Genomic DNA, 21095 nt, shown 5'->3' on the forward strand with positions numbered 1-21095 from the left:
TTATTTGGTATGTGAATTATGTCTCAATAAAACTGGTTTAAAATTGTGGAAATTGAAAATGCTTGATACACTATTAAGATAAAACAAGATTATATATATGACTACAACTGTATAAATAAACATATATAGATAGGTATACGGATGATATAGATACAGATGAAATAATTATAAACAAGAAGTCAGAAATTTTAGTTCCAATTTCATCTCTAATGAGACAGAGAGGAGAAATGCCAAAATGTTAATTGTGATTATCTTAGGGTATTAGGATTAATGTGTAATTTCTAGGCAATTTACTTTTTTACAGTTTTCCTATTTTCTTCAAATCTATTTATTTACATGAGGAAAAAAAGATTATTATTTTTGAAGGTCCAGGAATTCTGGAATTCAAATTCAATCTTCTTTAATGAAAGAAAAACTGCAATCATTATTACAGAATTCAAACCATTGTCATAAAGAGCAGATATACTTACCTAAGAGTAGAGTATCTATGAAAATACATGTTAGTAGATATATGGATATCATCTGACTTTTGAAATATAACCAAATTTCTTTATATCAGACTCAAATACATAACATTCACCAAAATATAAACTAAAATGATAGAAATTAATGCAACAAATTTAATAGACTACAGCTTTTTTTTGGAAAATTGGAAAATATTCCACGTAAATTGAAAAGAAGTTCCTGGAAGAAGTAAGCATTTATGCTATAATTCTGACAATACGGAGGCAGCATTAGCGCAAAGTTAAGACCCTTTCATCCACATCCTAGCTCAGCAGCTTTGTATATCTATGACACTGCAGAAGTGTCTGAACCTCTCAGTGCCTTGATATCCTCCTCTGTAAACTGGGATAATAATATCTACTGCATATGATAATTATAGTAATAACATGTCAGTATTTATAAAGTGCATAGAACAGTGCCTGGAACGTGGTGTTATAAAAGATTTTGTTGAATAAAATTTTATATAAGTATATACATGTTAATCACAACAGAATCTATTCAACCTACTTGTCCCAAATCCCACTTAGCAGTCACACCAACTCTAAGAGACTAGCTGTCCAGATAAATACAAGGCAAAGTTGTAAGGACAGATAATGACATAAAAGCTTATGCTCCACAAATATGCACTTCTTGGATTAGTGCTTTTCTCAGAACCAACTTCACATCCTTGTTTCTCAAGGTGTATATCAAAGGATTTAGGGAAGGGATAACAATATTATTCAACACTGGAACCACAGAATCCAGCCAAGGGCTGGAGGCAGGCCGGAGATAAATGAGGACCACTGGTCCGTAGAAGAGCAGGATGGAAGTCAGATGGGCACTGCAGGTGGAGAAGGCTCTGCGCCTGCCTTCTGAGGAGCTGATTTTCAATATAGAGATAACAATGCGAGTATAAGAAGTGAGGATAAGAAGAAGACACATGAGTGCCACAACACCTACATTGGTAAAGCTCACTGTTTGAGCTAGAGAGGTGTCTGCACAGGCCAGGGGCAGCACCACCGGGATATCACAGAAGAAATTGCCCACCTCATTGGGGCCACAGTAGGGTAACTTAAAGACAAGATATGTGAGGACAGATGCATGCAGACAGCTCCCCGTCCAGGTGCCAAGAGTCATGATGGTGCACACCCTGTGGTTCATAATGACTGTGTATCGCAAGGGGTGACAGATGGCTGCAAAGCGGTCATAGGCCATCACAGTGTAGAGGAAACACTCAGTACAACCCAGGAAGTGGTAAAAGAAGACCTGGGAGGCGCAGCCCTGGTAAGAGATGGTTCGACTTTTCCCCATTAGGTAGAGCATCATTTTGGGGGAACTCACTGAAGGGAAAAATATGTCAAACACTGACAGGTTCCCCAGGAAGAAATACATGGGGGTGTGGAGGTTGGAGGAAGTGAGGATGGCCAGAAGAATGAGCAGATTCCCCAGAAGAGTGAGCAAGTAGAAGCCAAGGAATAAGACAAAGAGCACATTTTCCAGGCCATTTGTGTGAGGGATTCCCATGAGGAGGAACTCAGTTACTGGAGTGTAATTCTTCATCTTCACATCTAGTCACACCTGGAAGATCAAATAGTGGCCTCACTGAGATGAGCTTTTCCCATAACACTAATATTGTCACAGAACCCACTGGAAAGTGATAATATCTATACACCATTAAGAACTTCTAAGTGGGATTTAGTCCAGTTCTCAATAGTTAATGTGTGACATTCAGTCATTTATTTGTCATCTGTTTCCTCGGGATAATAGATAACATGAGGCAGAATAGAATAGAGGGCAGAGAATAAAACCTACAGTTGGATATATATGAGTTTAAATGCCAAATCTGCTTCCCACTCTGTGACTCTGGACAATTTTGAGTCATAGTATAATAATATCTTATGGTCCTTATGAGGATTAATGCTTTAATGTATATAAAGTCCTTAATGTAGTGCCTGCTCCTAGCCATTTTGTTAAAAAATTCATGCAAGATACTAATATTCTGATTTCAATGCACCTTTACTCCACACAGCATTTCTCTTAGGCTGACCTGCACCTGCAGCAGTTTAGAATCATCTATTGATGTGAATGACTCGCAAAAATGCTTTCTCCATCATCAGCTGGAACAACGGACAACTAAGAACCGTCTAGTAGAAGTAGAGTAAAACAAGATGGAAACAGTAATACTTAATGCAGGAAAAAAGCAGCAGGCAATTACCAATATTAAAAACAACTTCTTTCAAGGTAAAATTCAATCCCTCAATAGAAATTATGTCTGCAGTATGACAATATATGCAATTACCAGTAAGGCTTTTTAAGGTTAAGCTTCATTGATCAGGGAATATCTTAAGAAAATCCATGGAGTCAGCTAAGTCAGTATTAGCCCAAACTCAAATAGAGCCAATCTGGTCTTCTCACCTGCCTCTAGTGCATATAACCCATCAGATGAGAAGAGAGTGTTCTAGAAAGAAGGCACCTACAGATGGAAAGGAAACTGGACTTGGGCTGAAAAGCAGGCTCCACATCCACCCTCCTGTTTCCTTTCCTTTTAGAAGCTGTGGAACATGAGGGCCAGGCTCTGAAACCAGAAAAGCTGAACACACCTCTTTGTCAGACTTCGTCACTCAGTCCTGAAAAATCTAGAGCCAGCAGTGCCTCTAGTCCCTGACATCCATTCCCACAAGAGAAAACAGATGTTTTGGGTGTTCCTTTGGGACCCTCTTCCCATGTGGGAAGTCTGTAAAACAGTGGATGCAATTAGACTGGAGGCTTTCCTCTCCCTTCTTTCTCCCCACTGACTCTACCTCATTAATTCTTAGACTGAAATGTAATTACGTAAAAGCATTTAGCTGTTTTCAGTTTTTCAATCTATTTGATTAACAATAACTCTTGGGGATATTTTTCTTCTAGTGGAGAGCCATCCATTGAGTTCAGATATTTGAAATTGTGCAGTGATCCTGTGCTTGGAAGAACTGGTTTTAAAGAAAGAGCTGGGGATTAGGAAAGTAACCCTTAAAGAAAAGAGGCAACAATCCCATTTGGTGTTAACAAAACAGTTTTTTCTATAATTAGCTTTGTAGTCCCCCAATATCACTTTCTCAGCTGCCTGAATTAATATCCGTTTCTAAAAACTTTTGTTTTCTTTTTTAATTGTCTGTTTATTTTATTTTTTAATAAGTTTATTTATTTACTTTATTGGCTGCGCTGAGTCTTCATTGCTGTGGGCAGGCTTTCTCTAGTTGCAGAGAGTGCAGGCTACTCTTCGTTGTGGTGCATGGGCTTCTCATTGTGGTGGCCTCTCTTGTTGCAGAGCACGGGCTCCAGGTACATGGGCTTCAGTAGTTGTGGCTTGTGGGCTCTATAATGCAGGCTAAGTAGTTAAGGCGCACGGGCCTAGTTGCTCTGAAGCATGTGGGATCGTCCCAGACCAGGGATCAAACCCGTGTTCCCTGCATTGGCAAGTGGATTCTTAACCACTGTGCCACCTAGGAAGCCCTTTTTTTTTCTTAAGTTATTTATTTATTTAGTTGCACCAAGTCTTACTTGTGGCATGTGAACTCTCAGTTGCAGCATGCATGTGGGATCTAGCTCCCTGACCAGGGATCAAACCTGGGCCCCCTGCTGTGGCAACATGGAGTCTTATCCACTGCAGCACCAGGGAAGTCCCTTCTTTATTTTCGTTTAAGATCACTACTGGTGTTTATCTTAGCATGCTTTAACTACTTTAACTTGGTTAGGTTTATGGTTTTTTGTTTGTTTTTGGTTTTTCAATTTATGTTTGAAGGATCAATCTTCTGACTGTTGTGTAGAGAAAGGATCAGAGCAGACAAAGGTAGAATTAGGTAGGGCTGTGAGCACATTATTTTTACTGGCTGTTCAATGAAACAAGCACATTGATCTATTAAAAATGTTATATTTAAAATCTCTTTGAGATAATACAAAATGCACAAAAATAACAACAGCTTAAGTAATTTTACAACATTCTAATAATCATTGTCCTTTTTCATGCTAAGGAATTCAGAAGAGTCTTCTGTCTCCATGGCCTTGAAATCATAATTACTTCTTACTGAGAATATCCTATTTTTTTTTAACCAAACTCTTCAAGGCCCCTTTATTTCATCCTGGCACCAACCCTATGAGTAGGTGTTATTTTCTTTTTAAAGGTAAAAATAGGGCTCAAAAAGTTTAAATAATTACCAAAGTTTACTCCAAAAGTCAATCACAGAAACTGGGTTTGAATTTCAGTCTGTCTGCATTTAAAATTTATGTTCACTTCTAACAAAATAGAATAAATAATTTGTCTTAATTTAAAAACTAAACATGTTTAGTAATATATTTGTACTCATTTTCTTGTTAGCTTTGTTTTCAAAATGAAGATGTTAAATCAGATCATCATAAAAGCTTAAAATTTTTGACTAGCAATGATCCCTTTAATATTTTAAGCAGCTTTATTGAGATATAATTTGTAGGCCATAAAATACCCATTTCAAGCATACAACTCAATGAGAATATATTTAAAAAGAATATGTATTTATTGGAACTTCCCTGGTGGTCCAGTGGTTAAGACTCCGCATTCCCAATGCTTGGGGCCTGGGTTTGATACCTGGTCAGGGCACTAGATCCTGCATGCCACAACTAAGATCCCTATGTGCCGCAACTAAAGATCCAGTGCAGCCAAATAAATAATTTTTAAAAAAAGAATATGTATTTAGAGAGTTGTACAACCATCACCACAATCTAATTTGAGAATATTTCCCTCACACTAAAAAAAGGAAAAAAAAATGTCCATTTACAATCATTTCCATCCTTACCCCAAACTCTAGGCCACCATTAATCTATCAATTCTTTCTGTCTCTATGAATTTGCCCTTTTTGGATATTTTTTAACAAGTGGAGTCACAAAATACACGTTCTTTTTTGTCTAGCATCTTTCACTGAATATAAGGTCTTTAGGTTCATCTCTGTTGTTGCATGTCTCAGTATATTTTCCTCCATATTTATGAACAGTATTGTATCATATGGACATTTCTATTTTCTGAGCCATAGGCTAAGATTTTAACTTTGTTCCTAATACCTTCAGACCCCTAAAAGATTATTGGTATACTTAGAAACATTTTTAATACCTCAAAATCATCATTATCCAGTCAAAAATAAATTGTTTTGGATTGTATCACATATTAAACAGTTCAGAATGTGAATTCTGAATATATATGTATATACACATGGCTTTGATATTTTGTTTCAGCTTGTCTTCTCAACTTCTTTACTATGAAAACAGTGCTGAATTAGTGAAACTCAGCTTACCACTGAAATAATTTATAATTAGTAATACGCTCCAACCTTCCCTTCTTCAATGGCCCTTACTATAAATTGAGTATTTTACTTTGCATATAAGCAATTCCAAGAATTAATTTTTCAAGGGGTTTATGTATCTCATAATTACTATCCCTATGACTCATTAAAACACACCCATTAGGAAAAAAATAAGTCATAATGAGCCTTATATACTATATATATATACTATGTCATTTCATCTTCCCAGAACTGTTGTTCTTGGCAAAATCAGGAGGCTGTAAAGTAACAAGTAACATAATAGCCCAAAATTGTATCATTCTTTATATTGCGTTATTCCTAGGCTTTCCATATCATTAATTCATTCAACAAGTAACTTGTGAAAATGCATCTGTCACCAACCAGATTAAATTACCTTCACAGTACATTCACTTTCAAAAAACACATATATGTATATGTATACATGGTTTATACATGGATATCAATGTATATATTTGCAAGGAGAAATAAAACACCACGTTCACTAGAATATATGAGTTAGTAAATTAACTGTTCTTTTCCACACAGTAAAATTTTACCTTCAAAGCAAATGCTCTCTCAGGAGGCTGTTAGTGAGTGTAAAGTTGAAACAGGGTGCACTGGATGATCACAGTCAAGTGTTCCCCTACTACAATAATTTGACACACTTTTCATTACTGTATCTGTATACTGTCAAACAGTCTGAAATGCCTCTGTCAAGTGGTATTCCCTTTCCCCTGGACACTAAGGATATACTATCCATTTGTTCAACAGCTTTATCGAGGCACGGACTACATATCATAAAATTCAACAGTTGTAAGAACACAATTTAATTATTTTTGCAAATTTATAGAGTTGTGTAAACGTGGTCAAAATTCGCATCATTTCCATCACCTGAAGAAAGGGCCAATTTGCAATTCCCATTCCTACTCCCTTCCCCAGGAAACCAACCACTAATGTGCTTTTTGTTTCTATAAATTCGTCTTTTCTAGGCATTTCATATAAATGGAGTGATACAATATGTAGCCTTTTGAATCCAGCTTCTTCCCACTTAGAGTAATGTTGTTGAGTTTCACCCGTGCCATACCATGTACAAATTATCTGTCCTTTTTTATTGCCTAATAGCATTCCATAGTATGAATATATCACATTCTGTTCATCCTTTCACTGAATGACATTTGAGATGTTTCTAGTTTTGAATGCTATGAACAATACTCCTGTGAGCAATCACATGAAAATCTCCCTGTGCATCCACTTCCTTTTCATCTCCCATCCAAGCCTGTAAATTCTCTTTTGAGATTCTGATAAAATTATCATAATATCTTCTTTCTGATATCAATGATAAGCCTCATAAAATCAAACTAAATTGTAGAGTGTTATTGTAGATATCCAATCTCACCCCTCAAATGCTTATTCTTACTAACTTAATATTTCAAAGGGCCCTATTTTCCTGACCCTTTGGGTCAGCCTACTATAGCACGCTACATGCATAGTGTACACAAGGACATATTTAATAGCTTTCAGAGATGAGTTATTTCAAAATAGCTTGAAGCCACAATTCTTTGGAAATTGATATACCTCACTTTGAAGTGGTAGCTATCACTGTGTTGGAAGTTGGGGTGCTCCCTACTCTTCTGATTTCCTCATACTACAGCAGCAGGTGTACAAGGGCACCTCCACGCCTAGCATGTTTGCTAACAGCTGGACTGTCATGATACCACGTGGTTTACGAACAGGTAAGCCATCAACTGCTACAGTGTCATATGTAACTCCTGTTGGCATAGAAGGAAAAGGGAAAAGTAACATCAAATATTTGAGGGAGAATTCTAGAGATGGAAAAAAGGGAAACCAAATGTATTCACTGGGGGATAGATTAAGAAACATATTTGACCATGGCTCTAAACCATAATCCTCAATTTAGTATTTATATAACAATTATCAGCAATTAAGTTGCTATTTTGATGTAGTCAGACACCTTTGTCTTTCATCTCAATTATTTCTGCTCTTGAGAGGGAAAGAGAACTCTTTATTGATCCCCTCAAATGTCGATAATAGGAGATAACACCACAGGTTGGTAATTGCATAAGAAACGAATCAAATTGTGGGCATCTTGGGAAAAATATCAATGAGGGTATAAAATGAATTTGTACTTTTGGGTGACAGTGAGTTGATTTAATGAGTCTCTGGATGTGTGACTGCCCTGGGCTGACATAAGGGATTGTGATTGAGGTGACAAAAATTGAAGCATGTCTCTGGTCCAACAGATGCAGAGGCAGCTATGACTTATCCATCCCTTTGTAAGTTTAATAGAGCAAAGTTTTCTCATGGATAAAGGAAATGGTTTTCTAAACTTTTATCCAGAGGCAGTAGTTGTTAGCTCTTACCCTGGTTTGAATCGGGGTAGAATTTTAAAATCTCAGAGCATATTGGGAAAGTACCTACAACACAAGGAGTACTGTGTGAAGTACATTAGAGCAATGGAGATATTATGCATAATTTTTTGGCTCACAAAAATTTCAGACTATCTGAGAAAGTAGGCATTCATTAAAATTGTCTGTTATTTTACTTTTTGAAATAATGTGTTTATTACAGTGAAAGTCCCTGTCAATAGCATGCCTTCTTTTCCTAGGAAACAGGAACACTTATGAATTATGTAATTATCCAAAGTGATAATATAAGATCTGTTATAATTTGTATTTCTTAATGCCAGAAGGAATCATTTAAGCAATAAGAGCTATGTGCCAATAAAAGAAAGGGATAGTTGTAGAATGAGATGCTTGGAGAAGGTATTATGGAAATGGTTGATGATGAACAGAAATGCAAAATGTATGTGTCTCTCATAAAGGCAGAAAGAATCACAGTGGACATCCTAAATCAAGAAAACTATGTGAGGAAATACGTGGTGCAGGAGATGTACTTAGCAAATAAAATAATCCTAAATAATTTCAATAAGGAAAAAGTTTAAAGAAGGAGGACATATATTGGTGGTGGGCAGTTGGAAAACTGTCAGCAAATTTTTTGACACTCTCTTCAAAAGGTGGGGCTTAGGGACTTCCTAGGTGGTGCAGTGGGTAAGAATCCACCTGCCAATGCAGGGGACACGGGTTCGATCCCTGTCCCGGGAAGATACCACATGCCACGGAGCAACTAAGCCCGTGCATCACAACTATTGAGCCTGCGCTCTAGAGACTGTGAGCTACAACTATTGAGCCCATGTGCCACAACTACTGAAGCCCACGTGCCTAGAGCCCGTGCTCTGCAACAAGAGAGGCCACCTCAATGAGAAGCCTGCGCACCACAAGGAAGAGCAGCCCCCGCTCGCCGCAACTAGAGAAAGCCCGTGTGCAGCAACAAAGACCCAACACAGCCAAATAAATAAATAAATGAATAAATTTATAAAAAAAAAAAAAAAGTGGGGTTTAATCTCTCTCTCACTGAACATGGGCTGAACATAGTGACTCACTTCTAACAAAGGGAAAATGAAAGCAGGGGTGATGATGTAACTTTGGAGCCTAGGTCATAAAGGGCTCTGCAGGGTCCTGCTTACACTCTCTCTCTTGGATTCTTGACTCTTGAGGATACAGTTGCCATCTTGTGAGGACATGAGGGTGACTGGTGAGGAGAGGCCCATGTGGCTGGTGAGGAACTGATTCTTCTGCCAAGAGTGATGTAATGACTCATCTGGAAGCAGCTCCTCCAGCCGTAGTTGTGTCTTCAGATGCCTGCAGCCCTGGCTGACAGCATGACTGCAGCCTCATCAGAGGTCCTAAGCCAAGTCCACCCAGCCAAGCTTCTTTAGGATTCGTGACCCTTAGAAACTGTGTGAGATGTGATTTTGTTTTAAACTGTTACATTTCAGAGTAATTTGTTGTACTATAATAGACTCCTAATACAATATCATAGGTAGTGCAGGGGATCCAAGAATTTTCCAAAAAGTTAAACAAGGTGGCCCTTGAATAAGGTAGTAATATTAACAATTGTTATAGTAAATCAGGTGATTGTATATAAATACTTGGTTTAAATCATAGATAGGAAGATGTTGTTCCCCTAAATACTTTCTCCTTCTACTTTTTGTGTTGATAATTTAGTAAACACTCTACTCAGATCCCATCTGACACCAGGCAGATAAATGGTTTAAATTAATCAATCAATGATAGACTGAAGGAATGAATATTATTATGGATGGAAAAAGAACTAAGTTATTATTTTCCCATCATAGCTTATTTCAATGAATGTTACACAGAATGCTTCCCTGGTTATGTCCAATGTTATCACTATTTTTCTATTAGGCAGTTATTTAACCTCCTTGTGCCTCAGTTTTCTCATATATATATGATGATAGTAAGTGTACTTACTTAATAGAGATGCTATTCAGGTTACATTTGTTAACATATGCAAGATAGAAGAGTAAGTAATATACAGAAAGCAAGATGTAGGGATAGCTATTATTATATAGGATTTATGATTCTTGAGTTCTTCTTACAAGGCAGTAAGAGTTCACATCCAGATTCAGACTGTCGAGGCATTAATACTTTGTCCTTAGTTGTTTCATCTATAAAAGGAGGCTACCATAGTATGTATGTCTTACAATTTTGTGAGTTAACTTAGTTGATACATATGAAATGCTTAAAGGACTGTCATACACATAGGACTATTTTAAGTGTTAGCTCTTATTCTAAATGTTTGAGTGGATGAAGTTAAGTAGATAATCGACCTGAAATTCATTTAATTAAATTCATTTAATTAAAATTTTAATGTTGAAAGATTCAAAAACAAATAAGTTATATTGTTAGTGGTTCAATTTTAATTAATTACAGATCTATTTGATTTTCAGGAAATGGACCAAACCTATAATAGAGAACATTGTCTTAAAAAGGCTTTCCTCTGCCAATTTACAAAAATCCACTCTCCCTTTTTATAAGAATAGATTAATGGCTATCTTCTCACTTGAGACATATGAGTAAAGTTTAACGCCAAACTTCTCTGATGGCCAAAAGCATAAAGCTCCAAATGGAATTATTTTGTACTGAGAAGACATGTTTAAAGCCACAAAAGTTATAAACTAAGCTTAAACTTAAATTTACCAAACTGAGCAATTCTACTTTTAAATTTCATACCTTGTTGACCATGAAACCTAGTTTCATTAAATGGCCAGAGAGAAACTGTAAGAGAATAGAGTCAGGCATATATTTTGGAAAAATGGAAGGGAGGAAGGAAGGAAGGCAGAAAGGAAGACAGTCCATGGTCTCCAGAAACTTGCAGCTTTATGATAATTGATCAAAACAGAGTTCCAACCAGTACAGACTGTGTAAAGCAGAAAAGATACACTGTTTTGGCAAATTAAAACAGAGGAAAGCCTGGGTTAATCTGACCAGCTTCCTTGAAGAAGCAAATCAGTGGCTCAGTCCGCCCATCCCCCTACCACGCGACTGTGCTCCTCATAGCATCTTCACCCAGCTCGCTATTTGCCAACAATCGTGTTGCACAAGCAGTGGATCTGAAGCACTTCCCCAAAGAATTTCAGAGAGGAATTGCCCCTGTACCTTATGCCCCAGGAAAGTGGACCACTTGAGTTAATACTTTCCTCAGAGCCAATTTCACATCCTTGTTTCTCAAGGTGTAAATCAAAGGATTAAGGGAAGGGGTAACAATATTATTTAACACTTGAATAACAGAGTCTAGCCAAGGGCTGGAAGCAGGCCAGAGATAGATAAGCATCACAGGCCCATAGAGCAAGAGGATTGAAATCAGGTGGGCACTGCAGGTTGAAAATGCCTGGCGCCTGCCTTCGCAGGAGTTGATTTTCAGTATGGAAAGGATGGTATGGCCATAGGAAGTAAGGATAAGAAAAAAGCATGTAAGAGTCACAACATCCACATTAGTGAAACTCACTGTCTGAGCTAGAGAGGTGTCTGCACAGGCCAGGGGCAGCACCACCGGGATATCGCAGAAGAAATTGTCCACCTCATTGGGGCCACAGTAGGGTAACCTAAGGACAAGAAAGGTGAGGATACTTCCATGCAGGCAGCCACCCAGCCAAGTGCCCACTATCAAGCGGGTACACACCTTGTGGTTCATGATAACCATGTACTGCAAAGGGTGACAAATAGCGACAAAGCGGTCATAGGCCATCACGGTGTAGAGGAAACACTCAGTACCACCCAGGAAGTGGTAAAAGAACACCTGGGAGGCACAGCCCTGGTAAGAGATGGTCTGGCTTTGCCCCATTAGGTAGAGCATCATCTTGGGGGAACTCACTGAAGGGAAACATATGTCAAACACTGACAGGTTCCCCAGGAAGGAATACATGGGGGTGTGGAGGTTGGAAGAAACCAGAATGGTGAGGAAGATGAGCAGGTTTCCCAGCAAGGTGAAGAGATAGAAGGCCAAAAACAGGACAAACAGCATGTTCTCCAGCCCTCCAGTGTTAGGAATTCCCAACAGGATGAACTCTGCCACGGAAGTGTAGTTTTGCATGTCTATGCTCCAAGCAGTTCTGGAAAAGCAAAACAATCATGATATAAGACCACAAATAACTGAGAATATATCCTCCTAATAGAGTTATTTTTAAAGCAGTGACTGTGAGCAAATTGAGGCCAAAACAGGAAAAGGAGACCAATAATAAACCTGGACCTACAGCTAAGTAATGTGTCACATTCGGCATCAGCTTTTTTCCTATGTTAAATTATGTAGCAAAATAATTTATCCTTATAGTTGGCAAACCTCTTGCAGTAATCAACTCTTATTATAGGTTTTATGTAGTTTCTCCCTCTCTGGTTTATTACCACACAAACTGGCATATTTCATAACCATCTCCTCCTTGGAAAATTTGTCATCGGGTGGCAACCTCTTTTTATTATCAGCTAAGTCATAATTAGTTGGTAAATAAATAGGCCAACTACCCAAATACATGCATACAAAAATGTGAACCTAAACAGAAATGATATTCACTTACCTATTTATTTTTACTTTCAACAATACTCTTTCCATTCTTTAGTGTTTATATTCAAGAAAAAAGTATACAATGCATATTTATAACCTGCTCACACACACAGGAATTAGACTGTCTTGAAGAAAGCATTGTGTAGGTAATAGAAATAACTACTGCATCCCACCAGAAATGTATCTCTCCTCAGCTAGACTTGATTTCTATACCACAGATCTCATAAATGTAAATTTCAATGACATTATTATTTAACTTTATTAATTAAGGTCAGTCAGTCATATATAAGCCTAAAAAATCCTCAATTATATTTTCCAAAAGCCCAGTATCTTCTTTTGTTCCTTTGAATCCAATTTTATGTTGCCCTCCGTATGTTGTCACTGGATATAACTGACTTTTCTCTGCCTGTGATCAATATTTGTTTATAGGAAATAATCTGATAAACCTACTTATACTAATTTATAAATTGCCAATCTCTTACCATTTCCTACATTGTTTCCATTTTTACAAGAATAAAGGCTTATAGCCATGGAAGAAAAAAAAATCTCCATTAGTAGAACTTATGACAAGAATGAAGAAAACAGGAGCTCCTCAGAATATTCTTGAAATAAGTCCACATACCAGGGCCCTGTGTACAGCTTGTCATGCACAAGATGTTTGAATAGATTGTGATTCTGACAAAAATACAAACAGGAAAACAAAAAGACTCCTGTCCATTCCAAAATGTAATTTAAACATTGAGTTTAAGCCATGGCGATCAATATGATCTCACAAATATTCATTTTCTATCTACCTGCTAGGAGTATAAAAATGAATAAAATAAAGTATTATCTCTTAAAGAACTTACTCTAGTGTAGAGTAACCTGACCCTGACTCTACCATTTGCTACCTCTGGGGCCATAAGAAACTGAAAGTCTCCGAGCCTCAACTTCTACAAAAGAATAGTGGATAATAATATTTTCTGCCTCATAAAGTCTTTGTGATGGTTGAACGAAATAATGAAAATGAAATTCTTTTCTCAGTGCTTCGCACTTAGTAGTAAATGTTCACTATTAGTTTAACGACTAACCTCATGCATATAAGACAATGATAATATAGTTACGACAAAAGCACTGCAGGTGTGATGAAGATATAATTAGAATTGGATTTGAAAAGGGATCTGTGAGATTTGTAAAAAGCAGAGAAAACATATTCAACTGATCTTTGACAAAAGAGCAAAGGCAATGCGATGGAGAAAAGACAGTCTTTTCAACAAATGATGCTGGAACAACAGGCCATCACATGCAAACAAATGTATCTAGACAAAGACCTTAGACCCTTCACAAAAATTAACTCAAGATGAATCACAGCCCTAAATGTGAAATGTAAAACTATCCAATTCCTAGATGATAACATTTAGAAAACCTAAATGATCTTGGACATGGCAATGACTTTTTAGATATAACACCAAAGATACAACTCATGAAAGAAATAATTGACAAGCTGAACTACATTAAAACTAAAAAAATAAAACTTCTGCTTTCCAAAAGACACAGAATGAGAATAAGATAAACTACAGAATGGGAGAAAATATTTTGTAAAAGACACATCTGATAAAGGACCAAAATATGCAAAGAACACATAAAACTCAGTAATAAGAAAACCAAAAACCCAATTAAAAATTAGGCCAAAGACCTTAACAGATACCTCGCCAAAGAAGATATACAGATGGCAAGCAAGGATATGAAAAGATGTTCCACATTATTGTCATCAGGCAAATGTGAATTAAAACAAATAGATATCACTACAAACATATAAGAATGGCCAAAATCTAAAACACTGACAGCACCAAATTCTGGTAGACGTGCAAAATGGCAGTCACTATGTAAGAGTTTGGCAGTTTCTTACAAAACTAAATATATTCTTACCATATGATCCAGCAGTCATGCTCCTTGATATTTACACAAAGTTGAAAACTTATATCCTTACAAAATTCTGCACATGGATGTTTATAGAATCTTTATTCACAATTGCCAATACTTGAAAACAACTAAGATGTCCTTCAGTAGGTGAATGGATAAATAAATTATGGTACATCCAGACAATGGAACATTATTAAGCGCCAAAAAGAAATGAGCCATGAAGCCACGCAAAGACATGGAGGAATCAGAAGTGCATATTACTAAGTGAAAGAAGCCTATCTGAAAGGGCTGCAAGCTATATGATTCCAGCTATATGACATTCTGGAGACAGTAAAAAGATCAGTGGTTGCCAGGGCTTGGGGGCAGGGGATGGAAAGGTGTAGCACAGAGGACTTTTAAGTCAGTGAAAATACACTGTACGATACAATATTGGTAGATAGATGCCACTATATATTTGTTAAAACCCATAGAATGCACAAAACTGAAAGTGGACCCTAAAGTAAACTATGGACTTTAGGCAATTATGATGTATCAAGGCAGATTCATCATTTGTAATAAATGTACCACCTTGGTGAGGGTGTTTCATAATGGGGAAGGCTGTGCATGTGAACAGGCTGGGGGGTACATGGGATTTCTGTACTGTGGACCAAAAACTCACCTAAAAATATAAAGCCTTAAAAAAAAAAAAAGGCAAAGAAAGACACACAGGTCAGGAAAATGTTATTTTCATCAGACCCTCAACAGAGGATTACGTAACTATCTGGCAGAATTAAAAGATGTCTTTGTAGGCTAGAAGGGCATAAATTCTCCCTTTAATCTAAACCTTTATGTTTCTAGCTGAGCAACCAAATTCACAACAGTGTTTGGTCCAAATATGCCCTCAGCACAAGTGTAAATTTCATTAATTACCTTAGATTCACTTTCATAATTCTTCTCACACTTCCTCCACAGTTAGCACTCAATGCCTTATCCCCATCCAAACCTATTCTCAGGAAAGAACCTGACATCAATCCAAGAAAAAAAATTCTAAGAACAGATATTGCATAATCATAAAGTCATTTAGAAAAATACTGAATTTCCATCACAGAAGATTCTCAAGCAGAAAATCTTACCTCTTAGGGAAACAGAAGAAGAAATCATTCTCCTGCAAAGGAGAGTAAACTAGATGTTTTCTTCCAACTCTGAATTCTAAAATTTTATATTATTAGATTTTTATAAATTTTGTTTCACATGTACCATAATGTTTATTGCAGCACTATTTACAATAGCCAGGACATGGAAGCAACCGAAATGCCCATCAACAAATGAATGGATAAAGAAGATGTGGCATATATATACAATGGAATATTACTCAGCTATAAAAAGGGATGAGATGGAGCTATATGTAATGAGGTGGATAGACCTACAGTCTGTCATACAGAGTGAAGTAAGTCAGAAAGAGAAAGACAAATATTGTATGCTAACTCATATATACGGAATCTAAAAACGGTACTGATGAACTCAGTGACAAGAACAAGGACGCAGATGCAGCAAATGGACTGGAGAACTCGAGGTTTGGGTGGGGGCGGGGGGTGAGGGGGAAGCTGAGACGAAGTGAGAGAGTAGCACAGACATATATATACTACCAACTGTAAAACAGATAGCCAGTGGGAAGTTGTTGTATAACAAAGGGAGTTCAACTTGAGGATGGACGATGCCTTAGAGGACTGGGACGGGGAGGGTGGGAGGGACTCGAGAGAGGGTGGGGGGGGACTCGAGGGAGGGAGGGAATATGGGGATATGTGTATAAAAACAGACGATTGAACTTGGTGTACCCCCAAAAATATAATAAATAAATAAAAATTTTAAAAAAAAGTCATTGGTCTATAAGGAAAAAAAAAATTTTGTGTTTCATTATCACCATATTCACAGATATTTGCATTTTAACCTTTAGACTTTAATGACAGGATGGAAGTACATATGCCTTCTTATCTCATATTGATAACAAGAGTCGACTGACGTGGATTAGAAGAGAATATGTTAAGAGTGGGGATAATTTTTAATTTTTATACTAACTGCAAAAGGGAATTCATAAACAAAGAATCTATCCCCTTCAACATCACCCACCTTCCCCTACAAACTGTTCTTGTATCGCACGAGCATACTTATCTCTGAGACTTCTCCTTTCGTTTCTTCTCAGTGCTGACTTACTAATGGATTGCTGAACTCAGCAACATCTAAGAATTTTCGTAAGTTCCATGATTCTCCTTCTTCAGCTGGTTAAGCAGAGAAAATGACCAGGACAAATAGAGAGTAGAGATAGGACAGAGGGAGAGAAAAGGAAGAATAGTATAAGCAGAACAAGAGTTAAATCGAAGCAGGTAAAGTCTTAGACACAAACCAGCTAATGGAGAGGACATCTGACGTGGGCAGAGAGATTTTAGGCAAGAGGAATATTTTTCCAAAACCAAAACTCCATTTTGGCATAAGATACCATGGCAGAGCCAAGGTTCTGCACCTTCTGCTCTTGAATCCAAGACACACAGATTCCACACTCAGCCCTGCTATGTAGTCTGGTCCTGAAATTCTGGATTTATAGGATTTTCAAACTGGAGAGTTTCTTCTGAGACCATATCCCCAGTGGCCCTATCCTCAGACTTAAGAGGCATAAATGAGCAGAGGGAGTGATTAGAGGGTTTCCTGTCTTTCCTCATACCCCTTTCCCATTACACATCTCATTGTTTCATAATGCACTAGATATTCATTGTAAAAGTAGCATTACAACTTTATAAACTATTTGGTAAATATTCAAAACGGTGAGAAAAATACCATAGTTCCTCTTACCAAAGTTAACATTTTAGTGTGTTCTTTCCAATTGCTGTAAATATATAGTTATAGTATATTTTTAACTGGTTAAAATCATACCCTATATGTAGTTTTGCATATTTCGTTTTTAATTTTAACCTTTTGACTAATAATTTTTCTTATATTTCTCAAAATAATCAAACATAAATAGGTAGGTAGGTAGATAGTTGCACAAATGTAATGCAGTATAACAGACCTCTTCCCAATAAATCCCAATAAAGCAATCCCTATAAAGAAAAGTAATAGGATTGCAGCAACACTTGAGGTAAGTGATGATGAATTTATAGTCTTGCTAAACTGCCTGGCATGTGGTTTTTCTCTAGGAAAGGAGCACAGCACACTTGACAACCTTGAGAAGAGAGGAAAGGAAAGGAATTGTGAGATAAAGCTTGAGCGCTGAAAAAGGAAATAATTACCCAGGGCCTGACTGGTCACTTTCAATATTTTGATCTCTATATTAGGAGATTTAAAAAACTTTAAGAGGGCTTTCAGTAGCATTGTACTTGAGTGTTTATGAGAGAGAGGGCATATGAAGAGATAATTCTAGCTACCATGGGAGAGTGGCTGGAGGCAGCTAGAATACATTGAGGGAGACAAATAAGGAAGATCATTGGATAATAGAACTCTGAGATACTTGATCAGGAAAAAAGATAATCACTAGGTCAGAGAAGCGCTACTGAGAATGTATGTGGATTAATGCCCTGCTTTAGCCTAATCTGATGACATCAGAACAGAACTTAATTTTCTGCTTTTTAAGTTTCTGTACCTAAACGTACCCTGAGAACCAAACTTGGATTCTAGTAATCAGGTAAAGCCCCCACACAAGTACTGCCTGAGAACACCCAGAAGATTAGAACCAACAAACGATAGTAACAAAATGAGAGTGAGAATAATAGAACCCAACTAATTGGGATTAGAACATGTTTTTACAAATTAGTGTAAGGATAATTTATAAAAAACATAATATATAACACACCATGGTTTTAGACATGACTGTCCCATTTTTCTCCTAAGTAATTGCTCTGGATTTTTTCCTCAAAACTTTGTTCAGATAATCAGCCTCAATGATCCCATACTTAGATGTCTCTTTATTTAAAAAGATTTTTTTTAAAAAAAGTATTATAACCACATTGCAAAATTATGAAGTCTCTTTCAAGCTTCCATTTATTCACAGATATATTTATATGGAGATTTAAAAATAAGGTGTAAGTATTCATAATTTTTTATTGTTTCCACCTGCTGTGAGAATTCTGCCTTTGACTGTCATATTCCCTGGGGCTTTGTTTTATAAAATCAGTGTATTGGATAAGGCAAAAACTAGAGAAGTTAGGAAGGAAGGAAAGATAAATGAAAAATAGAAAAGGCTGAGAGTGACTCGCCAAAAACAAAAAAGAAAATAGTTACAGTTGGCTAAAAGAAGGAATTTTTGGAGGGCTTGAAGACAGGAATAAGAAATAGTGTGGAAGTACTCTCATACATTGTGGGAAGACATTCGGGAACCTTTTTGATGTGGGCCGAGCGATGAGATTCTTGAGCAGTGGAGGAGCTGAGGGTGCGGGGCATGGAGACTAATATCACCCTGTTTGGTCCTGAAGGATGGCTGGTTAGCCAAAGACAGGTAAGATTCCTCAGAGGAGGAACAACCTAAGACAGGCACAGCCGTAGAGGGGCCAACAGGGGTGGTGCATAGAGCCTTCCTTATATCACCGTGTTTGGCCCTGGAGGATGACTGGTTAGCCAGAGACGGGTAAGATTCCTCAAGGGAGGAACAACCTAAGACAGGCACAGTCGCAGAGGGGCCAACACGGGTGGGGCACAGACCCCCAATATCTGAGAGAGGTCTCCTGCCCCCAGGGCTGTTTTGCTCTCCACCCCCAGCTCAAATCCACACCTGCTCAACTCAGACCCAGGAAGTAAACAAAGATAATTGCCTCAATCATGTGAGGCCTTTGACTGTTTATGAGTGTAACCTGAGAATGTTAGCCCAGGAACTCAATAAAAGCAGCCTGGGATGAGTCAACGGGGCTCTTGATCCGAGAGGTCTTGAGCCCCCCGGTCCCACTTTTCTCTTCAGTCTGTGTCTGTGTCTTCTTCAAGCTTGCGGCACCCGTCACTCACCTCGAGTCGCCGAGCTGGTCTCGGCAAGTGGCGCCCAACGTGGGGCTCGAAAGGCTTGAGTGACGAAGGTTCACGGAAAGTGAAATTGATAAAAGTAAAGAATTGGGAAGTGCCGTGAAGCCCCCAAGAGGAGAGTAAGAGGCCTCTGAAAAAATCCTGCCAGTAAGTAAATCTCTTGGGTAGTTTGTGTTCGGGGTAAAATATGGGAAATAAAGAAAGTTCAGATTAATATCGACCAGATGTATGCCTGTTATGGCAGCTCCTAAGGGCAGGTGGAGTAAAAAGCAAGTGAAGGTCTTGTAAAAAGCAAGTGAAGGTCGATTGTTAGAAATTCTGTAAATAGTTGAGAATACTGTACATGGTTTCCTTCTTTAGGCTAACACTGGGTTTATGTACTTAGGGATAAGGTTGGGAACGAACTTAAAAAACTGCATTCTAAAGGGACTCCCGTACCAGGTTCTGTTTGGTCAAATGTGGTCTCTGATTAAGTCAGTATTAGAGCCTCTGTTAGAGCCTCTATGGGCTCCTGAAGGCTCAAATGATAGCTTTGATGAAGAAGCCCGTCCGTCAGAGGACCGATGGGCATGTGCGGTGCCAAACAAAACTGAAAAACAGAAGGGAATACAAATGGCTGAGGGATTAAGACCCTCAGCTCCCTCAGTTGTGGAGGAGGGCAAACTTCCTATACTGCCCCCTCCTCCACCCTCTTTAATGCCGCCTGGGGGAGCTTATGCCTTTCCTGTGTCTATAGGACACTCAGTTTTATCACCCTTACAGAAGGGCATTTTGCAGGCTAGACAAGAGGGAGATCTGGAAGCTATGCAAATGGCATTTCCAGTGACTGTTCATGAAAGGGTGGCACCTGGAGTGGATCCTAATAATCCCAATGGAATTTATGAGGCAATACATGAGCCGATACCCTTCAAAATATTGAAAGAATTAAAACAAGCAGTACAAAATTATGGAGTAAATTCTCCGTTCACCATAGGTATCATACAGGGAGTAGCCGAAGGCTCTCGTTTGATTCCAGCTGATTGGGCAACGTTGGCTCGTGCAGTACTAGCCCCGGGAGAATTTTTACAATTCAAAACCTGGTGGTGTGATCATGCTGAAACTATGGCAAACCACAATCGAGCAAGGCAGATTCCTATCTCCTTGGATCAATTGATGGGTAGTGGAAATTGGGGCAGAATTCAAGATCAGATTCTGATGGAACATCAGGCCATAGAACAGGTGAGACGTTGTTGTTTAAGAGCCTGGGAAAAAATAGAAGCTAAAGGGCAAGCTCCTGTCTCTTTTCAGAAGATCATGCAGGGGGCAAAAGAGCCCTATACTGAATTTATTGCCAGATTACAGGAGGCTATCAAGCGGCAGATCACTAATGCTGAGGCTGCTGATACTATTTTGCAATTATTGGCCTTTGAAAATGCGAATACAGATTGTAAGAAGGCCATTGGACCTATGAAAGGAAAGGGAACATTAAATGATTATATTAGAGTG

At 38.0% G+C, this 21095-nt stretch overlaps 2 protein-coding genes across 2 annotated transcripts; both read right to left on the minus strand.

Annotated features, from left to right (window-relative positions):
• Window positions 1-1110: 1110 nt before the first annotated feature.
• On the minus strand, window positions 1111-2043 carry LOC130829215 (putative olfactory receptor 10D4). The gene has a single exon (XM_057695497.1). The coding sequence runs from the start codon at window positions 2041-2043 to the stop codon at window positions 1111-1113; it is 933 nt and encodes a 310-aa protein (XP_057551480.1).
• Window positions 2044-11333: 9290 nt separating this feature from the next.
• LOC130829211 (olfactory receptor 958-like) lies at window positions 11334-12287 on the minus strand. Its single transcript, XM_057695487.1, has one exon. It carries the CDS (start codon window positions 12264-12266, stop codon window positions 11334-11336), a length of 933 nt encoding a protein of 310 aa, XP_057551470.1. The 5' UTR covers window positions 12267-12287.
• Window positions 12288-21095: the final 8808 nt, after the last annotated feature.

This window comes from Hippopotamus amphibius, chromosome 9 (assembly GCF_030028045.1).
Source record: "Hippopotamus amphibius kiboko isolate mHipAmp2 chromosome 9, mHipAmp2.hap2, whole genome shotgun sequence".
Taxonomy (NCBI): domain Eukaryota; kingdom Metazoa; phylum Chordata; class Mammalia; order Artiodactyla; family Hippopotamidae; genus Hippopotamus; species Hippopotamus amphibius.